This window comes from Falco rusticolus, chromosome 8, assembly GCF_015220075.1.
Source record: "Falco rusticolus isolate bFalRus1 chromosome 8, bFalRus1.pri, whole genome shotgun sequence".
NCBI lineage: Eukaryota > Metazoa > Chordata > Aves > Falconiformes > Falconidae > Falco > Falco rusticolus.
The window spans coordinates 30,381,243-30,404,337 of NC_051194.1; the positions used below are offsets into that span (position 1 = coordinate 30,381,243).

Consider the following 23,095-nt stretch of genomic DNA (forward strand, 5'->3'; position numbering starts at 1 on the left):
ATTTGCCAGCAAAACTGGCAAACCACTGTTAACACTGGGTTTGAATCTGAAGTCTGGTGTCTTCTGCAGTACCGGACTTCTAGGGTTTTTAGCAAAGTCAGCCTAGTAGGAGAGTAAAACAACAAAAACAAATGGAAAATAGCAAATTAGAACTGTCATGGAAGTATTTTTATTAGATTAATGAAAGATCCAAATCCACTTGACTTGAAATTTCTGGAATAGCTGGAAACTTCCTTTTTTTGTATTACGAGCTGATTTAGCTTACTGAAATGTATTTTACATTTAATCCTTTAATACTCATTTTATGTATAACTTCCTCCTGTTACCACTGAGCAGTACTGCATGTTTGTGATAGTTTCCTGTATTTTCCACAGCTGTAGGTAAGACCAATAAATAACAATCTCCAACTGCTTGCTCATACCACTGTAAGAGTTATCCTGAGATTCACTTACTGTGTTTTAACCCCCGCCTCCCACCAAAAATAAATACAACCAGCAATAGTGGTAAGTCTCCTGCGATACAGCTGTTGAGAACCCTAGCAGCAACATAGGAGCAAACTGATTGTAGTTAACCTGTTGGACAGACCTTAAAGAATAACAGAATATTAAACATGAAAGACAACCTACATGTTCATACTAAATACAGTGGGGTATAAGACTTCTGAGTTGCTTTGCCTGTTCCAGCCTGAGCTGTGTAATGTTTCATGTTACACACTTTTGCCAAATATCAAGTATCTTCATTAGCAGCTTGATCTGTTGGAGATGGTGCCTCTAGCAAGAGAGAAATAGAAAAAGTAGCTTAGTGTGATGAATTAGCTTTACAATCAGAAGTTATATGTTCTTGCCTGCACCGAGGTGTATTAATAGCTTCTAGAGGCCTTAGAAGTGATGAGCATATAATTGTTTTGGGTAAGGGAGGAGTATTTTAAATGGTCAGAGTTCAAAAAGCTCATCCTAGATGTGATTAATTCATAGCTGCACTCTGCTTCTGATGGATATGACAGTTATGGATGAACAAGGGAACAGGAAAGTGAGATGGGTCAGGTAATGGGGGAAAAAAGTCTGCTAGAAGGAGCTCTGGCCTTTCATGAGCCTCTGTCACACCTGTAGGGACATCACCATATCAGCACTCTTCCTGTGTTGTACATTTTTTGGTACATTTTTTGAACATTTTTGGTGGAGTTACTAAGGCTTAACTCATTTAGTACAACAAGGGTAGAATTAGTAGTGATGTTGTGATGTTCCTGACTGTGGACTTGAGGGAAATCTTTACGTAGAGAATTATTAAAAATGAGTGGCGTGAAGGCTGCAGAAAAGGTATTCCCTGCCAGTCCAGTTACAGTTGTGGGGTTATAGAGGGAGCTGTCCAGAGTATACCTGCTCAGGTTTGTCATGCTGCAGGTAACAGCAACGATGGGAGGAGGCCACACGCACCAAACGAACATTACAGCTCTGGCACAGAGCACCAGGATGAAAATGTTGTCTTAGAACCTAGAGAGAGAATTTCTTTCTTGTGAGTGATGGACTTCGGCTCATGTGAGAAAAGGAAAGCCAATTGATTTAATAGCAATTAACTCATCCAATATTGGAAAGCCGCGTACAGTTTGGCATAATTCATTGACAATTGTTCTGGCGATGCTGCAGGCCATTAGACGTTTCAAAAAGGAGACGGGAACTGATAGATATTCTGCACAGATACAGTCAAGAGGCATAATCGTTAGGGGAGTCTCTCTGTAATATTGCCTCACGCCAGCAGGTAGTAGCCTTCTTTTATCTTCCTAGAAAGCCTTAATAAGGATGCTGCTGGGGGGAGGGGGAATGGACCTCCTATTTGATGGATTGGTTATCCGCCTGCCAGATAATTGTATTTCCTATTGCACTTGATGTAATAGGTTTCCACCTAAATTATCAATTACTTTCGGGGGTTTTGGGGTTTGGTTTTTTTTTAATGGGAATTACGGGAGTTAATCTTGACATTGAGCCACAAAGGGCATGGCCTTTTCTGTATCGATCTCACAGGTGAAGGAGGAGTCAGAGGCAGCCACAGAGAGGCCCCTTCTGCTCTGCCCTGGCCTCCCTGCCTCTCAGAACCCACTTACTGTAGAGGCACAGATCCAGGCTAGCTAAGATGCTATGAACTTTTTAGTGCACCCCTGCCCCGGCAGTACTTAGTACAGGATAATCTCTAAGCAAGTTGGCCCAGCCCATGCTGTATTCACTTCCATAAGGGTTTTCTTTTCAGCAGTCCAGTGCCTCTGATGGTTTCCTGTGTTCAGAGGGTCCCAGGCGTTCCCCACCATGTGCAAATATTGCTCAGTTTCCCCTTATTATATAGGGCACCAGCAAGTGGGGCAGATGACTTGGATTTATAGTTGTAACTCCTTAGTTTCATATTTAAGTATTTATTTAAATTGATGTGATCCTTTCTGTGGAAGTCATTCTGTGCTGTGGTCTACCTGTTGTTGCATTGCATCACGATAGCATCAACAGTGGTTTTAATATTGTACAATATTCAAGGCGGCAGTAACTCCTTGAGGTAGTTATGTGACTGTCATATGAAAGTAACCATGAAGGATGCAGTACGTTTTGCATATCTGAGAAGAAATCAGAGTCAAGATACATAATTAGCACAATCTGTTACTTGGTTTTAAATGGACCATTAGTGAGGTTCTTTAACAAATAGTAGAGTTTTTCCCATTATTGAGTTGGAAAATGGAGACGGAAAAAGAAAAAAAAATAAATGAAAGAAAAGCAATTTTCTTATCATTTTTCTTTTGTAATTGGATTACTTGCTTCAGTGCTGTGTGACTATATTTAATTAATGATCTCAAACTTTGTTATGCTGTTTATTAATGCTACTCATTGTGCTGGCCGTGTGTCTGTTAATTTGCATATGGGGGGGTAGGAAATATTCTGAATGTGATGATCTCTTGTTTGATACAGAAAAGTAATCACATTATACATCTTGAGAACACACTTTCCTTCTTTGTTAATCATTTTAGTGCTGATTCACCTTTGTTGTTACAGTTTTATAGAGTCATAGAGTCTAACACTGGGACAGATGATTCAAACACAGCATGACCCATGTGCAGCTCAGCCCTTCTGGTCCTCGAGCCAGTGTGGAGGGACCCCTGTAACTCCGAGCTGTTTACATCATGCTCTGCTGGGCTATGTCTTACCACTCACCAAGAATTATTTCTGGTTTCTGCCTGCTCCAGTTGGGCTGAACTCTGCTTTTAATGTCTGATGTGAACAATAACAGCAGCATGCTAAATTCCATCAGATGACATTATAGGGGTATATTTAGTTTCCTTTATTGAGATGTGTATATATTCCCATTTAAGTAATGAAGTATTTAAAATGCCTTGCTGGAAAAATGGGAAGATAATTTTACAACTTTAAAACTCCTATCATACTATTTATAGGATATTTATTTCTGGTATAATGTTCATCCATCTCAGGTGTCCCCAGTCATCATCTCTAATCCAAAGATCTGGCTATAGTAACTTCTGCTAAAATATTTCTGGAAGATAATCAGGTGACTGGTTTCACTGGAGAAAGTAATTAATTCCTCTGCAAAGACCAAGTACACCACGTGTTTATAACTCCTGGTTCTGAAAACAGTGGAATCCTCCTGGTGGTTCAGCATTGCAGTTGGAATTATTGTCAAGAATAACGTGTACTAAGTCAGTAAATCTGTGAGTTTGGGAAGGCATTTTACCTGGAGCTTAAATCTTGAACAAGCACCTGACAGTAGCTCTAGTAATAACACTTCAAAAAGTGTGTGCTGAGTAACTAGGCGATAGGCATTACTGATGTTAAAAAACACATAGCCTGGATGTAATTAATATTTATAATGAAAAGTGTCTTGGATACTGAGTGCTTGTAGCATTTTAATCTGTTCAACAATATATTGGACAAAATATGTTTATACAGGCTATTGATCGTTGAAAATATTTTCCATAATCTGTCTGCAACAGAATACCTCCTGAAGAAACCTGGATGAATATGTAACTCTTGAGGAATTCGTCCCAAATTTCTAATTAGTAGTTTTTTAAAAAAAATTGCTAGATTGTCTGAGATAGATGCCTGAAGCACAGCACGCAGATAACAGAGGCTGTAGGAATGGCCGCCTGCTTTGTTCTCTAGGAGATGAATTTCTGCAGTGGGTACCAAGAAAGTGGGCTGGGGAGTAGCTGGACATAAGATACTGTGTGATTGATGTTTCAGGTCCCTGCAAAGAACTGTCTTGCCATTACTACTGCTGCACAGGGTGGAAGGGCTTTTGTGACTGCAGATTCTTTTTCCCTCTTTGACCAGAGTTTTTGAATGGACAGGGTGATGGGCCACTCACACAACCTCAACAAGTCTGCATGGTTTGCGTCCTTCACAGGGTCTCCCTGGCAAAGCACCTTGGCAGGGTCTGCACCATTTGTTCCTCCAAGCTGAGTGCCCCAGTGCTGAGGAAGGGGTAGATGTGGTCTCACAGGTTGTGAGTCTGGAGGATTGATGGGAAAATGAAAAAGAGCCTGATCCAAAGTCCTTCTGGTTGAGGGAGGCTGGTGGTAGTTTAAGTCCTTTCTCGTTAATTTCAATGGACTGTGAGTCAGATCCATACTGCCTGTTACATGATATGTTGGTCCAGTGACTGAGGAGACTGCAGATATTTCTTCTTTTGAAGTCTTCGGCCAAGGCATGCACATAAATCAGGGATTTTATTGAAACTGCAATTAAAACAAATCAGGCTTAATGCACACTGAAAGCCTTAGTAATTAGTATACAGGTGAACATGGAGGAAAAGGCACAAGCTTAGCCATCCTTCCAGGCAAAACTGAAAAAAGAACTGTGTATATAATCGAACAGCATGTGAATATTAATGCACAAAATCCTCTGAGTCCCTAGTTCCCTGATGCAATTATTTTCTATTCACATTAATTGTTCCTAACAGATGACATTAATGACTTTGAGTTAAAATGTGTGCAAAGGAGGCCTTCAGCAGATCAATGCTGTTTAAAAATAGGGTCACTTTTGCAATCATTCACTCAAGGTGTAACAGCTCGTAAATAAAACAACATTTACATGTTGATTGATTTATAAATGTTAATTTTGTAGTTCATTTTTATGCTTTTTTCCTGAAACCTGTCAAACTCTATGGATAATGCTGAGACTCGTGTTCATTTGTCATTGTTGCATGTGAAGTAATGATAAGTTGCAAAACAGAGACTAGGAGAAAAAGTAGAGTTTGTTTTGGATGAAGAATGATCTGTTCTGCAGACAGGAAATCCTGGACAAAGTAAGCACAAAAAGCAACACTTCAAATTAGAACAAATCCTCTTTTACCTCGGGGCCTTCATTTCCCTTGAAATTTAACAGCAGAGTTAGGAATTTTAAATATGCTGATCTACTGCATATTTGACAAATGCTTATGCTTTGCTCATTCCCTTCTGCCCCCCTCCCCCAGAAACTCCATTCACGCATCTTAGACCTCTCATCTGGGGATTTGCTTTCAGAAGTAGAAAGAAACAGAAGCCTGATGCAATCTCGAACTGCTGATGCTCAGATTCACGTGAGTTTTTGTGCTGTCCTTGTACCCCTCATTTGGAACCCTCCTTTTTACTTCTGAAGTCTGATGTCAGGGATGAGCCATAAAGCTGATCCCTGAATTGAAACACTGTTGAGGCAGATAACAATACTTCTTCTTCCTTCTGTTCTCTGAAATTCAATATTGTGTCCTCAGTGGATATAGTAAGCAGATAGTGTCACTCTGTGCAAAAAAGCGTAAATCTTAGCAATGTCCCCAGTATACCTTTTTGGGTATTGATTACATCTCAGAATCTCTGAGAAATGGTCAAGGAGCTTTTTATTAAAGCCCATACACCGTATTATTCATCCTACTTTTATGATATATTATGTATGAACTTTTAAAAATTCATGGGCTCTGCATTTTTATTTTTTTTTTCAGATGGGGTTAGCTTTGTGCTTATTTGGCAAAACATTAGCCAGTGTGGCTTTCAAGTTTCATTGTCAAAGAGCAAAGTAGCTTAAAAAACAAAAGCCACGTAAAGATAGAGGGAAACAAAGAGGACAAGAACAGAACATTGAACCTGTGCGTGTCTTTGATCTTGAAGTATAGTAGTGTCAACAAAAATGTAATCTTCTTTAGAATACATACTTTCATGAAAAGGCATTGTTTCAGAGCTTCACAGAAAGTCTAACGACCCCTTGCATTATATGTAATTAAGCCTTCAGGTTAGGTTTTTCTAGTGCAGAGTTTTGTGTCTTTAATAGTCTGATTCTTTTAATTTTCTGTGATTTCTAGCAAAAATTATGTGTTTAAATTTTAATACTGCATTCAGGCCTTTTTACTCTGATTTCTTTAATGGTAATGACTTAAGAGTCATGATTACAAAAAATGAAAATTTCAGCATGTCAGTTAATAGACCCATATGCAAGTTAAATATATTTAATTAATGCATTATAAACACATGATTCAAAGTACTTTCTCAGATAATTTAGAGAATGAAGGCAAATTGCAGGAGATAATTCTGCTTGCTCTTTAGCGGTCTGAATGCAATCTAGAAGTTGGGTAGATATCCTACTTCAGAATCTGTACTGACATGGTAGGGTTTGCACACTTTCTCGTCTCTCAAGCGATAAAGATGACTACAGTAATTTACTGTCCTTTCGTTTTCCTTATCTATCTCCATTTCTCCCATTGCTAAAACTGTGGGACCAAATGCCTTTCTCCTCTCTTTAAGTACAAAGGAAACAACGTGAGGCGATGAAAGGCTCTCAGAGTAGCTGAAGATGACAGGAAGGGAAGGCAGTACTTGTCACTCTGCTGTGATCTCCTCTTTTCTCCTACAGGAGATTGTTGTAGGAATCTTATTTTGTAGGCCTCTTCCCTTAAACACCATGATGACTGGGACACAGCCTAGTATAAAGAGCAGAAATTTGACATGACGTGTTTTTCCAATGCTACAGCTGAAAGGCAACAAAATAGCCAGAACAAGCAGATGCTGTCATTGGCCTCTGCACAGTCAAACTTACAGGGAATGACGCAGACATAGCTGAGGAAGCTGATGAGAGAGGGTCTCCCATGGGAACCATGATGTCAGAAATAGAGTAATTTGTCTTAACAAAGCGAGGTAGTCTGTTTCAGAGCCAAAAACATAGGCATCAGCCTGCCTCTGATGCTGAAAGATGTATTCTTCCCAGAGCCAGTGGATTTGAAGTCTTTTCCTCCTACAACCATTTGACTTCCTAGGAGAACATGTACCAATAACTCCCAGAGGTGAAATGTGCTCCTGCTACCTCAAAATGATTTTCCCATTCATAGGTTTTGCCTGTGACAGAGAATAATGATTTGCCCTGTAGTTACGTTTGTCAAAAACAGAACATTATTATGTCAGTTGAGCAATGAACAGCTGTACTGATGAACTCCTCAGCAGTAAAAATTCTGCTCTCTCCCATTTAACTGAAAAAAGGTTCAACCCTAGTAGTAATAAATGGGAGGACATGGGGAAAGAAATGGAAGAAATTAGCAGGAGGCCAACAAACATGTTACTGTATGAGAAGTGCCTACAAACTGGGCATTTTCCCAGAGATTTGCATGAAGAAGCTGTGTCTACTGCATATACAGTTTTGATAATTGTTTTGTGGATTTAATAACTTTAGATTTCTTGTGTCTTTCTCCATATAAAGGTAAAATTTTCGTCTAAGCAAAATTAATCTGGGGTATATCTATGCACAAAAATCAATAAATATTAATTGAGCTTGCCTTAATGAAATACAAAGCAAAGTTTTATGAGAGTCATGGAATCATAGAATCGTTTAGGTTGGAAAAGATCCGTAAGATTGTCGAGTCCGGCCATTAACCCAAAACTGCCAAGTCCACCAACAAACCATGTCCCTACGTGCCACATCTACACATATTTTAAATATCTCCAGGGATGGTGACTCAACTACTTCCCTGGACAGCCTGTTCGAGTGCTTGACAACTCTTTCAGGGAAGAAATTTTTCCTGATACCCAATCTAAACCTCCCAGAGTGCAATTTGAGGCCATTTCCTCTTGTCCTGTCGCTTGTTACTTGGGAGAAGAGACCAACACCCAACTCGCTGCAACCTCCTTTCAAGTAGTCATGTCACCCTGTCTGCCGTTCCTGGTAATTAAAAAGATGTCTGATTCTGTAAGGGAACTGGAGAATAGCATAACAGAATGGTGTAAGCACTTAACATTAAAGAAGCTCTAACACTGTTAGGCACAAGAGTATTAGTTTGAAAACAAATTAAAGGCATCCTAGATACTCCTACAGAGGTTTAATATTTTACCTAAAGTGCTATCTGCTCTTCATTACTCTCTTCCTCAAAGCTGGCACTTAGTCACAGTCAGCTGAAATTGCATTTGGAGAGGGGCGATAACTACACAAGTACTAAAGGCAGCCATAAAGTGTCAATAAATTGCATAAGCAAGAGGCTTCAGCTGTCTGCGAGCGACACAAAGATGGATTGTCCTACGTCAGAGAGTTTCTTAGACAAAGCTTTGAACTAGATAGGAAACCAAAATTAGACTGTAATGGAGAGATTCCATTCTCAGTGGACATTCTGGTTGGGATACTAAATTAATTTACCTTGTCCAGGGTGTACAGCCTCATCTGTTACATTGTGGGCCTATAATGCAGTTGTCAAGATGTACTTGTATTCTTATAACTTTGTTTTCTGTATCTTACTGGAGCCCGCTGCTTATGTACAAAACATAATTCAAATAGACTCAGAATAATCTTTAGCAAAAGAAGAGCAGAGTACTGGTTTGAGAATAAAGAAAACATGGAGGATGGTGGATTTGCCCCCCAACAAATGAAAATATTAGCAATTTTTAATTTACTTCTCTGTATTAAATTCCCCAGATGCTAGTGGCATAACAGGAAGGTGTAAGTAGCTTAATTGCTTATCTTTGTCCTTCTTAATCAAGGGGAAGTTAAATGATCTTTTTCCACCCATAAGATATTTCTCTTTCTTCTCATATTTTAGGAATGCCAGCAGAATGTGAAATCCAGTATACCTGTCTTGAAATGCCAGAGTCAATTAAATATGACAGGTCCTATCCGCCTGTATCCCCGGAGCAGCTGCAGTAGCAGTGAACTCTCCCTCTCAAGTGCTTGCAGTGAATATTCCAGTGGTTCCTCATACACTTGGAATGATGGAAAGATATGCAGCAAAAGGGTAAATCAAATGAATTTTCTTCATTTATTAGCTTAACTTAATTCGAAACAAGATTAACTGAAAAGCTGCCTATTTCCGATTTTTTTTTTCACTTTCCTTTTCCTATTTAAACAGTTGTCACTAAACTCAGTAAGGGTTCTCTTCCCTATGTCTCCCTCCCTCTCACTCTCCCCCCTTTTAACTTTTTTTAACAATTCCATTATCACTCAAATTTGCTCAGTTTCCTCATTTATTCTGACATTTATTCTGTCTTTCACAGTCCAAATTATTTCTCTTCTTTATCTTAATCCTTCCATTCATATTGTTCTTCCTACAGGTTTCAAATGCACTGCAGCCTTCACACCACTATGAAATCCTTTATTAAAAAAGAACGTTGCTATTAATAGCAGTGGATGAAATGTAATGTCCTATGCAACTCGTGTATCTCTTTACTAAAATGGTGACACATTTTTATTAACAGCACTTGTAAGTAATGTGTGAGTTTCATTTTGTTTTAACAGTCATCCGTGAGCTGGGATAAAAGAGTAAGCATTGGTTCTTCGCTCCCGAGCAACCTCTCAAGTCCTGCAGATGATCTACCTCCAACTCGTATAAAGGAAAACCATATCTTAGAAGGGCTAAAAAAATTACAGAAGCAAAAAGTATTACTTGAATCACCTTCAGTAATATCAAAGTGGGGTTACAAAGACTGTATGAACTCTAATGAAGGAATATATTCCCCTGGAGTTAAATGTGGCAGCCATAATGAACAGACTCATTGTAAGCCCATGGAAATAGGAAGTATTTGCATTGAACATAACAAAACTTTCTCTTATGATTCAGATTTGCATGATGATGCAGATGATGACTCTTCATCCTTACTGTTGCTGCAGGAAGCACCAAGCAAAGACTGCAGGACCTGCTGTAACAAATTAACTCACAGTGTTTCTGACAGTCTCTTTGACTGGGATCCTAATAGGAAACACTTGCCAGAAAGAAGTTCATATTTTAATTCGAAGGAAAGACCTGAAAAATTGACTAGTTTTGTCAGCGGATTTCAGGCAGAAGTAAAATCATGCACCAGAGCAAAGCTGCCTGAGTTAGAGTTAAATCAAAGCCATGCTAATATAGGCTGGAAGGACCTTAATTTTCAGCTTTCAGACACTGATGACAATGAAGTGTTGGATGAATTGCATATAGAAAGCAGTGATGAGAAAAGTCCATCAGATTTATTAGCAACTCCTTTTACTGAGAAGTACACAAAGACATCTGACGTGCTCAAAGTCGTGGAGAATTCTCAGTTTGTATCTACTGACAAAGAGGAAAACCAGACATCTTCTCACTCAGACATTAGGCCAAAGACATGTAATTTCATTAAACAACAAAAGGTTATAAAAAAGACCTCTTCTGAAGAGTGCATTACGGTAATATTTGATGCTGAGGATGGTGAGCCTATTGAATTCAGCTCACATCAAACTGGAGTTGTCACTGTAACAAGAAATGAAATTTCAATCAACCAGCCACAAACTGCATCCAGTGCAGAATATACTGAACTTATACCTCAGGGAATAACTGACTTGCTGACGGAAACCAGTGCTAGAAACTACACTGCTTTAGAAAGACCTGAAGATGAAACCGAGAAAAAGGTTCTTGAAGATAATACAGGGAAGAAAAATACAGTTGTCCCCATGACCTGCAGTGAATCTTCACGCTGTGGAAAAGTGACACTGCAAAATACTCCACGACAAAAACTAGTGAAGCCAGTGTATGATGTGTCATACAAGGCAAATTCAAGCTCCACTGCACATGCAGGAATCAATCAAAAGCCAAACTTGACTAAAATACCCAGCAGAGGTAAATTTTCTCCACAAAAAATTGCAGTGATGGAGAGCAAGGAGACACCTGTAGCTCAATCAGTGGGCCCTGCAACCCTTGAAAAATCACCTGCTCTGCCACCTGTAAAGCTTTCAAGATTCAAAAAGGCACAAAGTCCACCTCGTAACTTTGACTCAAAAGCTGACTTTCAGGTTCCAAAGCCCCCTGTCTGCCCTCTGCCTGGCTTGAAACGTCCAGGCAGAGGCGATGGGCCAAAGTGTCCAAAGAGCCAGAGTCCAGCATCACCACTGTTGCCTCAGCACCTTATAGAGCCTAGTGACTATGGAGAACCCCCAACCAGAGACTTCCATTGTGATTTAGCAACTGTAGAAGCCCGATCACCATCCCCACCCATTCCTCCAGGCAGGTCAACATCCCTGTTGATTCGGCCTAATTATGCTTATTCACCACCTGTAGCAGTAAAGTTAGGAGGAGCTGGTCCCAGTGAAAATGCAAAAAATGTACTGAAATCATCACCGTTAAAAGGAACTGTGAACTCTGGCTTTCATAATCAATCTAGTCATGAAATGCAAGCAAAAAATATATCTTCTGGGGCCAAAATTGAATTATCTTACCTTCAAGAAAATGCAGAAGCAATTATGCAAAATAAATGTGTATCTCAGCAACCCCATAGTGCATACCAAGGACTTTCCAAAGTTTCTGTGAAGCAAGTCTGCCCAAAAAGCCCTAATCAGCTGGGTCTCCACAGGAATCATGAATTTTCCAACACAGATTTTCAAACAACCAGGTCCTTTTCTCTGGGTTGTCCGTCATTGGAAACCACTTCATCACAAGATGCATATTCCAGCAAAAAAGATATTTCCAGTGACAGTGGGGTAGATCAGCCACAAAAGATGCCAAGCGTTCTCCCCACAACTCCTCAGTGTCATACAACAAGCACAAGTGAGCCGTTACTATCTCAGGTGAACAATTCCCCATTGTCAACACTGATTCATGGTACTGATGCTCCACATGCTACCCAAAACTCTAATGAGAAAGGAATGAAAACCCGTCTCCCTGTAGGCCTGAAATTATTTGTCAAATCTCCCCAACTTCTCCGAAAGAGCTCTACTGTACCAGGGAAGCAGGAAAAAGACAGTATAAATGCAGCTTCCAAAAGTAACGTGAGTTCAAGTAAGTACAGGCAAAATGAATCTATATGCATAACCTCCCGAAGTGCAATGGATGCTGAATTAAAAGACTCTAAGTCTGATACTGAAATCAAAAATCATCTTACTGTGGGACTTGGTATGGATACAGCGTCACCTCATTCACATGAAAACTGCAGCTTGGTGGTAGACAGAGTAGATGGATTAGAAAACAGATTAGTTAAGAGATCTGTTTCTTCTAGCAACAAGTCTCACTTGAAACCAGCTCTGGGCATGAATGGAGCAAAAGCTCGTAGTCAGAGTTTTAGCATTCATACAGGGGAAAAGGCATCTGCCCCCGTGACAGAAGGTCTTGGAAAAGTACGAACTCAGATTATTACAAACACTTCTGATAGAGGAAATTCTTTAACAAGGCAGAACTCAGCCATGGAAGGACTTCAAATCAAAGCCGTTCCTGGGTCAGCAGTGACACCAGAGACTCTTTCATATACTCCTAAAACCACAGAGAATTCTTATTCTAGACAAGGTTCTCTTGGAAATATGAGCAGTTGCAATAGCCAGCATGGAAGCCCGAGCAAATTGCCCTTCAGATCATCTCCAAAAGCAGACTCGTTTCATAACACTTCAAGATGTGATGGTAACAAACCATTTTCTCAGAAAGATGCACGCAGTCTATCTGTCCAGAGTGAGAAAAGCACTGAAAGTTTTAAACATGAAGCTCTAAGTAAAAAAACTGTTCTGCCAGCAGAATTGGAGTTAGAAGTGTCAGCTACTGTATCCTCCAAACAAATTTCATCATTTCAAAGCTCAGATGGAATAAAATGTCCTCATAAACTGGAAGTGACAAAGTCACGTAGACAGCAAATGTCTTTAAAATTAGCGGAAACCTCTGAGAAGGTTACCCATGTTTTGAGTTCACCGGCTCTGCAACCTACAATAGAGGAGAAAGTCATGTTATGCATCCAAGAAAATGTGCAAAAGGGTCGGGGACAAACCAAATCTCCCACTGTGGAGACTAAGCAAAAGACTGGGCCTTCTATAGCTAGTTGGTTTGGCTTTCGAAAGAGCAAGCTCCCAGCACTGAGTAGCAGGAAAGCTGATGTTCCTAAAACAAAGGTAGAAAAAAAAGATGTAAAAGTTTCAGGATTTGGAATTAAGCAGGCAAAATTAGAGAGAAGAAAAGAAAAAAAGAAAACCGAACAACACTGTGAAATAGAAAATGAAATTAACAGGAAAACAGACAACAGTGACATTTTAGCTGATGTCATGGAGAGCAAAATTATGAAACCTTCACAAGACATGCCTGGTGAGATTGAGTGTGAACAAGTCAAAGGTTCCGCCATGGCTACATACTCACCAAAAGACAGTTTTATGAAAGAGCTTTTAAACAGGTAAAACTCTGGAAAGCAATTTGAGATGCGTTGTTGTACACTGTAGCTTTACAGATGCTGAGATGCTAAGTTCAATGTATGTTCCTTTTAGACTAAATGCATAGTAGCAGTCAGTAGGTACACAGCCAGAACTTTAATCTCTACATGAAAAAAACATTAATAATGAAATTATAATTTTGTTTGTGTGACTTTGTTAACCAAATCAATCATCTTTGAAATGAAAGAATGGCAAGTTACATCCAAGTTGATAGAAATTCAAATGATTCCAGAAATCAAGAATCTAGGCAGATGGTGTGTAAAGATAGAGGATAATTAGGTACATGTTTTAATGTATTCCTTCTTCATGTATGGTTACCAGCAAACATGTATTTGCTAACTAGTCAGTATTAATTACATTTCTAGCTACTGCAATTTAGTCACAGAACTTAGCAATTGCTATACTGTGTTTTCACGTTTGCCCCACAGCAGTCCCAAATATAATATAAATCATTATATGTGAAAGGCTAAATTGATATACTACCTGAAATTGCAAGTGACAGATTTGATCAAGGCTAGTTAGAAACATTTATCACTCAAAGGTCTAGAGACAGAAAGATACAGAGAGGTTACTTTAAACATTAAAGGAATGGGAAAGTAGAGTGATTGAAGAAGGGCAATGTAATTTATCAGAGGAATCACTCTCTACCTGCAGAGTTGATAAGAAAGCAGCTCAGCAGACAGAAAGTGGATCAAATAATGTTTCCTACAGGAGTGTGTCGAAGGGCAGCTCCCAGGGCTCCTCTCTTCACAGCAACTCTATCAGCGCTCAAGGAAACCACAAGAAAAACAGCAACACAAAAGCTGATATGGAAATGCAGAATCAGACCCTGGTAAGTGCTTTAGTACATGAAAACATTATTACCTTTTTTTTAACTTTTGGATGAGTTCCTTATTGCCAGTACAGACAAACAGGATAATAACTGTTTATATATGATAGAAAGATTTTGTGTAGCTGGAGAATTGTGAATTAATACAAAGGTTGGCATCTTGACTATAGGCCAGAATATACAGCTAGTCATGAAGATCCTGCTGCTTCTGCTGAAAATTCAGTTCCAGTGGAGATATATGTACAATGATGCTATAATCATACTGTAGTAGAGTGAAATAACAGGATCCTTTTTTGGTTGGAATTTTTTTTTTTCAGTTTTTCCCCTTTCCCAGAAAATTGCATGCCAGTGTTGAACATTCCTCTGAACATTATAGAAGTCATTAAGCCTAAAAAGTGCACTGCATATAGCGAAAAGGTGAAGTATTTGACCATGTTTGGGAATATTTGTCACTTAAGAGGGAGTCTCAAAGCAAAAGCATCCATTTGACCCACATTTCTCTTTGTACCATGGAAAATCTCCCTGTTAATGCCCTGTAGTTCATTTTATGCTTCAATAAGGTACTAACTATACCTGATACTTTAATTTACCCAGAAAGCAGGAATGTTGCAGTTTAGAAGAAAAATTATTTTCTATTAGTGGCTAGATTCTGGTTCTTGAAAGCTGCGAATGGCTAACTTTTATGCATCAAGAAGTGGATGCACAGAGTCTAGGATTGCAGCCTGAACTCAGATAATGGGTGCCCTTCCTTGTGAAGCATCTAATAATTAAGCGTAGAATTTACTTAGCAATTTCATGCGCAGAAAGGACCTTTCCCATGATGTTTTAAAGTACAAGCACCAGGAGAACAGAGATGCTTTAACTCGATGAGCATTCTTTTCTCATTCCTGATAGCTGTCTTGACAGTATTATTATGACAGTTATTAACAACGATCAAAATTTTCACAAAATAGTCTGAAAACTTATGCCAAATATAATACTAAACATGAAGTTAAGTCTATTATTTTTGTTGTTCTGATAAAACTGAGTTCTTGAGGTACAGGACATTCAACAATTTCATCTGAGAGAATTTCAAATACAAATTCTTTGGGATGTGTTTCAAGGGTAAAACAAATTTCAAAAAGCTTCATAATGGAACTGGAAAAACTCTTAGCTTAGTACTGGCATTTAGGATACATAAGGTTAAAGTATCTCACACAGTTTCAACTTCAGGCATATGTTTTTTTTACTTTAATGCAGATGCCTTTCCTAAGAACATCTGCAAGGTCATTTTTTAAAACTTACGGGAAACATATGCAGAATGAATGTGTTTGAAAACTTTTTCCTCCTGACTCCTGTGGTATCATCTCTTCTTTGAAAATGTAGATGTCTCCCGCATTATAAAACCACAAATTATAAGCATATCTAAGGCTGTCCTTGTAGTGTCACTGAAAGGAAAGAGAGAGAATGAAAGTCTGGAAATGTGCAATATGCAGGAAATTCAATCCAACTGATCTAGAACTTTGATAGCAAAGCAGAGCCCCTTATCAGAGCCACTCAGTTTAACTGTGCCCCATTTAATATGGTCCTGACAGCTTAGGGTATATCTTCACTGTACAGAAGTACAAAAATCTCTACACGTTGCTTCTACGATTTCTTTCTAACTTATTATTTTCTAATGCTGCAATAATTTGTTGTGCTTTTTGTCTGTCATTTTGTCATTCTAAATGCAGCAATAATAGTCATTTACGACTTTAAGTCTGTCTTCAAGAAACACACTTTGTTTTATGGGGGAACTACGAAGATTGTCCTTAATATACATAAATAATGGAGAAATGCTAAGCATACCATTTAGTTTTTAAGGACATGTTAGTCATGGGGAAAAGGCATTACCTGTCCTATACCATGCACACTTTTTTTTTGCTGGATATCGATGTATTTTTTGTATTGTTTTTGAAGATTAAGTTACATTATATGCTTCATCTTTTTGAGTTTCATACTGTATTTTTTGTGGCACTTAATTCCTGAAAGAAATATCTAGTGCCAAAAGACTGAGGGCATCTAGAATAACAGTATTAAAAATGTGCTTACAGTTCTTAATGCCAGCATATGAAAGAGATATACCTTAAGATTCCACAGTATGTGATATTTCATCTTGTCCTCCAAACTTCTACAAGAAAAACAATGGAAATTCTTTAAACTCAGAGTTCACGCATCTTATTACCATCATTTCCAGTTATTCTTTGGTGTCTGCTGACTTTGAAGCAGATTGCAAAGGGCTGGCAGATAGCTGTGACTGAAAACAGTCGCATGCAATGGAATGGCCTGTTGTGTGGTTTTTTGCTTGTAAAAAGACAAAATGAATGCTTTGGAGAAAACAGTGTAAAGCTTTTGAAAAGCCCTAAACTGTGACGATTTCTTTTCTTTTTGGAACAATGCAAAGTGCATTCAGTCATATGGGTTCAATGTGGAGGCTGCTGTATTTCAAAACTGCATAGCATATATATCCTGCTGCTTTAAATCCTGGCCATAACATTTTTTAACATTAATTTTCTAGCAGGTTTTTCCTTTCAAACCTATTTAATTTTTGATGATAAAATCTCTTCTCGTATGATGTGCCAGGTAAAGACTTGGGGCACTATTATGCCATAACATATGCACCAATTACCTCTGAATTCTGTTCATGCAAAGAATGTTATTGCTTGACTGCCACTGAATGTATGGAAAAAGCAATGTTTCACCAATGGCAGCCTTGTGCATTCACCTTCAGAGGGATACGCTTCCCGTTAGTGTTCATCAAAAAAGCACTTTGCTCTAAAGGCCAGCCAACAGAAATACATAATCCTTTAGCCCACACCAAGGATATTCCACATTCTCCAGTACTTTTTCATGTCCTTGGCTGGATTTTAAGGTGAGATACAATCATTTTTGTGCTGCACTGCTTCATTTCATCTTTGTGATTTTATTACAGCCCACAATAATTTAGAAAAGCCATGGGCTTTACTTTGTGAGGTGGAAGTGTGGCACCAAAATCAAGACACCAGGAGTTTTGTATAGTGTTGTCTGTCTGCAGTCTGTGTGTTTGGGGAATACCCAGAGATCTATCCTAATATTGTGAAATGTCACATCAGCTGCGAGCCCCAGACCGCCATGCAGTCTGCAAATGTGAGAAATTGTTCTACCCGTAATTCAGTGCCAAATGATCACATACTTTCCTCTTCATTTTCCATAGCCTGAAGGGTGTCATTTCAGAAGAAGAAAAGATGAATCAAATCTCTGGGATTAACAGATTATAAATGCACTTTTATAAATACAGAGAGCGAGTCTTTCATGCCTTGCTGAGACTAGTCACAAGAGGTCAATAGGGCTACTTGCATAAACCAGACAAGCAGAATATATACTATGATCAAAGATATGTCATGCAAACGATGATAAATACTACTGGTTTAGATTACAGAGCATATTTAATGTTATTGTGTATGTGGTGTAAGTAGTTTAAAACAGCAGGGAGTGATTAACAAATAATTTAAGATCTCTGAGATATTGAAAGTAATTTTTTCTGCAGTGCTGGCTTTCCTCCTCTCATCACCCTGAAAGTATCTTCATTCCAGTTTGATTTATATAGCCTGGCAGAAAAATATGTCCCTGGATCTGAATTATGGCCACTGATGGCATGTAATGGAGGGGGTTTTCACTGTATGGTTGGAAGATACTCAGATTATATATACACTTGGGAAACAGGAGCGCAGAAGAACAGAGCAAAAATATGCCTTCATCTGAAAAACAGAGTATCTAGGGGATTTGAATAACACATACTTGAATAGTATGTACAGGCTCTTAGTGTGCACTGCATTCTTAAATGATTTTTTTCTCTCTTTTTAGCTAATCAATGCTTTTAAGCAGAGGTGGAAACAAAACCACCAACGTTCAGTGAGAGAGATACCACATAACACATTAAGTTCACATTTTTCTTAGCATAAACTCTGAAATACAGTATTTCTAGAGAGAAATAAATACAAGGTCAGGAGAACTGAGCATAATTTTGTAACATTTTTTTTTAATGCAGAAAAAGACTTTACTTTTTGAGGAATTGTATCTTCCAATGGTATTTTTTGACTGCTACATATTGTGACTTCGAATTAAGTTAAAGTTGTTATCCTCAGATACTGTGCATAGAATGAGACAGGCTATATACTTGCACTCTTAGCTGCCCTATAACTTTACTCGGGTTTATTTCTGAAAAGATACTCTGTAGTTATCATGAAGCAATGTAAACAGAGTCACAGATGTTCTTCACTTTTGTTGTTGTACTATGTACAGGCTAAAGTAGTCACAGAAAACCTGCAAGAGGAAGAGGAGGACACCATGACAAGGACTACATGTCAGAGTCATGTGATAGGTACAAATTATATTTTACACTGGATTTTATTGCTGTCAGCTCTTGGAAAAAAACATGTTTAATTCTCATTACTTTATTTGTTTGCCCACCTAATGTCAGCTTTGGCATTCGTTTAGCTCTGTTCCTGGATAGCCAGATTTCACCATCTATGTAAAAGATTAATATATACCATTACCAATTGTGGATCAGTCCAATGCTTGATGAGGGGCTTTGGAATCTGGCTGTAAAAGATCTTTCAGCCTCCAAAGCTAGTGGGTTACATATAGTTGCTGAACTCGAGGGTTGCTGTGCATGATACTTCAGTGTGAATAATACTGATATACTGTAACTTTGTCATCTGGCCTTGAATTAGTGAAATTCAGAATAAAATTCTGAATAGCAGAATAATTACTGCCTTAAAGTAAACCAGAAGGAGTAGCAAACCAAATGTCTGTTCGGAAGATGTTAAAGCTGTTACTGAAAATAAAGCTGCCTTTGCTCTACACTTTTCAGGAGGGTAGCACCATCTGTCCTGCTTCTTGATTGGCGTGTACTAATTTTTAACCTCAGTACTTGTTAAAATATCTAATAGGCAACGGAGGACTAAACAGAAGTCTGTTTGGGGCCTGTATTAGAGCAGTATGTCACCAGTGTATGGAACTGACTCTGAACAAAAAGGACTCTGCTTTAGCAAGTCTGCTTTGCGGGCAGAGACTGCAGCAATAGTTACATCTGATTCAGTGTTTTAAGGACACTGTAACTGGTTTTCCTAGCCAGAAGCACTTTCATTTCATTAATGCTGTCAGCCTGGCAAGTAGGGCTGAGCAGAGGTATCGTGTAGAAACACATTTCTCTGTGGGGTAGTAGGAAAATGTTTGCATGCTTTATTGACTTTACATCCTTTTCAGTCCCAGATTCAGCCAAGTAAACTCTGCCTCTCTTACTTGCAGAAAAGATCCATATACTTTTCCCTTTCTAAGAACTCAGCCATAACTTGGCTCCATTACAGCAACTGCGTAACAAGAACTTTGAACAATGTAGTGTAAGACTGAGGGGATTCTGTGAGTGAGTAGGCACTAGCCCTGAAAAGAGAAATACATGCTTCTCACTCTGAATAAAGGGCTTAATTTCTGTTACTAGAAGTTGCCCAAAAGAGAAAAACTTACTTAGTAATTCCAAACACTTTTATTTATTTTCAGACTGAAATAATTATTTTGCCTCCACCTCAAAATTCTCAAAACTTTTACTTTGAATTGAAGTGTTTAGGTTTAATTTTTTAATCTAGATACTGAACAAGAGAAAACAGCTATTTGCAGAGCTTTTTTTGGAAAAGACTCCAGGGCTTCCTTGGTGTTCATCAGTGTAACTGGTGGTTGTGGCTGAGACCTAATTAATATATATTTTGATATATTACTTTGTTATTGGGTCCTGTAATACGGCACGCAGGTGACTTTTGAGGCTGTTAATATTTCGTTCCTCCCACAGGCACCAAATTTGAGTCTCTGACAGGACAAGGTGGTTATGGAGCAGGTTGGTTGGCATTCCCCAAAGTCAGTTGTGCTTTGGGTTCGTGAGGCCCTCAGTTAGCTGGGAGAGGTCATCACTGTAGGTCCAGCCCTCCTGCACACCCAAGTCCTTTTTTGCAAAGACCTTTTTCTTCACCTTTTCAGGACTGATGACATCTGTAAAGCATCAGGTAGATCTGTGGGCCCAAGTCTATACCGCTCCACAGTAAGTAGTGCGACAGAGATGCCAGGCAGTGCTACCCTTTGGAAATTGCTGTAGCTCGTACAAAGACCTTCCCATCATCTGAATTATACTAATTGCAAAAGCATCTTCTTTTCCATAGACAACGCCATCTCATAAAGGCTCAACACAGGATGCCGTGTATACCTATTCTGCCTTGTCAAACCATCTAGAATAACTCAAGTTTGCTCTGAGGACCTAGTTGTTAAAGTCAGTAAACTTTGGTGATGGGAGACATTATGTGCAATAGGTAGTATTGGCACAGTAAAAATAATAGAAGTCTAAGCAAATTTGTTTACATTAGCACAGTTGAGTCCTAATGCAGAATGTACCAGTCATTACTTACTTCAGCAAGCCTAAGCCTGGAAGATTAGAAGCATGGATCTAAGTGCACTTCCTGAATGCTTCTGTATCAGTATCATGCTATGATTTATTCTACTCTCGTCAGGCTGTGTTTTATCTTAAATTGGTATTTTTGCTGCTGTATGTCCACATTGCTCTTCTTGGATGCCAAACTTTCCTAGGTCTTGTTCAGATTATTTTACCAAATTCCTTGATACAGATTCTGGCATTTTTCTGACACAAAGGTTTTCATAGAAATTTACTGATTTTTTTCCAAGACTGAAACTCTGTACGGCTTTAAGAAACATTCATTTGGAACATTTCCCATGTCAGCTTGTAATTTTTAGTCAAAACCATATACAAGAAAAAGCTTGTGAAGATTATAAAGAACTTGTTGGTATGGAGAATTACCTGATGTGCAAGAGTGCCAAATTCTGCTTTCTTTGTTATCAACTCCTAAGCTTCTGGTTGTTCAGAAGCAGAAGGGAATAATACAGAAAGGGTGGCTCTGTAAATGCTATGCCTTGCTGCCATCAAGCACGCAATATTGAGCCAGGTCTTTAGTCTGATCAAAGAGAGCAGTTCCTGTCCCGGTGGAGGCTTTTGGTCTGTTGTTTTCCTGGAACAGTTTCACAGTGTTGGGGATTCTTCCGGAACAGGATCATCTTTGTAATCTTTGAAATCTTTAAAATTTCAATGGGCTGTAAATTCATTGCTTACTGCATTCTTCACCATCATAAACAGTTGTTTTAAGAAAACAAAGTTTGCTGTGGTTTGTAGCTGTACTTTAGTGTGTCGATTCTACTGGTTTTGATCTAAACAATTAATAAAATATAGCTGAATAAATGGAATATATAGAAAGGCTATGATTAAGCAGGGAAGATGTTCTTTACATAATAGAAAAACCAGGTGTTACTGTGATTGTCACTGTAAAATACCTAAATTGACATCAGTTCTGCCTAGTTAGCTAATAAACAAGATACATATAACTGAACAGTCTTCAAGGTTGGTATCATGTAAGACAATGCTGGTTCATCACTTTCTAATAATGAGATACTCCTGGGTGTGTTAAAGAAAATACGTGTAAAATGCCAGCTGCTAGGTTTTTAATTTATTGTCAGTTGTTGATCTAAACAAATTTAAGTATTTTGCTGACGCTTTGGATTTGCTAAACTGAAAGAATAAAAGAATGCACAGTGATATAAAATTGCCCTTCTAGTATACCTATATCTCAGGAACACTTGATCATTGCCATATGAAGCAGTCACTTATATTGTGCTATTTAAACATATATTGTGTATTTAAACATACATTTAAAACATTTTTTTAAAGATAAAAACAAAAATAGTTTTTACCCTGGATGCTTTTGCTGTACTGTCAGTGAGGATGCCAAATAGGCCCTGGCAGCACAGATGGTACCTGTGCTCCTGCTTCCCACAGGCAGGAGACCTAAGAATCCAGGAGTATCACTTTCAGTTCCAGTCATATTCAGAGCTCCTCACTCAAGCCCTTTGCAGGAAAGTAGTTGGATTTCAAAAGAGTGATGAAGTGGGAGATACTAAAGTATCTAGTATGAGGAGGGACATGATAAAAAGGTTGACTTTCCCTTCATGTCACGAGAGACTCCCCAGCTCAGACAGGTACAGCAGGATCTCCAAATATTCCTATAAATAAAATTCTGCTGTTGAATGCAAGATGATATGTCAAGCTCCTGACACTATTGTTTCCGTGTAAACATAAAAACCTCTTCATTTTACAAAGAAAAATAATTATGTTTCCCCCACGGGAGTAAGAAGTGTCAGTGTTTGTCTTGAATTTCCCCATTGTCACAATGGCCAAAAAAATTACAAGTCAATTACAAATTACACCTTTACATAGAGAAGTTAATAATTGACATGTTGAGAAGAAAAAAGCATTTGTGAGAAAGTTTAATGTTTCATATTTCAAGTACTGTTTCAAATTAGCAGCCACTCCTGGAAAAGTGTGATTGTATTAATTATAATGTATTAAGAGTTTTCATTGATAAACAGCGTCAAGGGAAAAGCCAAAAATCGATGGCACAAGCAAAGAAATGCTAAGTACTGAAGAATTCATTCTTGCAGAAAAATTCACATGAGAATACTATGGTATACAGTAACAGTCATACCAAAGACAGTTTCCTTGGTTATAATATTCATCTGTAGCAGCTAAAATATGGGCACCTTGAAG

The 23,095-nt window shown here is 38.5% G+C and overlaps 1 protein-coding gene across 7 annotated transcripts in view; it reads left to right on the forward strand.

Annotated features, from left to right (window-relative positions):
* The window catches only part of NCKAP5 (NCK associated protein 5), a 245,047-nt gene that overhangs the window by 172,134 nt on the left and 49,818 nt on the right, over positions 1-23,095 (forward strand). For 5 of the 7 annotated variants that reach the window (XR_005105773.1, XR_005105772.1, XR_005105774.1 and 2 more), the window contains exons 9-13: positions 5,461-5,565; positions 9,031-9,222; positions 9,723-13,576; positions 14,268-14,445; positions 18,742-18,820. Coding sequence is in view for 4 of the 7 variants with exons in the window: in XM_037397642.1 (XP_037253539.1) it covers positions 5,461-5,565; positions 9,031-9,222; positions 9,723-13,576; positions 14,268-14,445; positions 18,742-18,820 (4,408 nt within the window). In the remaining 3 variants the exon portion in view is untranslated. The remainder of the gene's footprint in view (positions 1-5,460; positions 5,566-9,030; positions 9,223-9,722; positions 13,577-14,267; positions 14,446-18,741; positions 18,821-23,095) is intronic. The other 2 variants (XM_037397644.1, XM_037397646.1) reach the window with 2 other exon arrangements.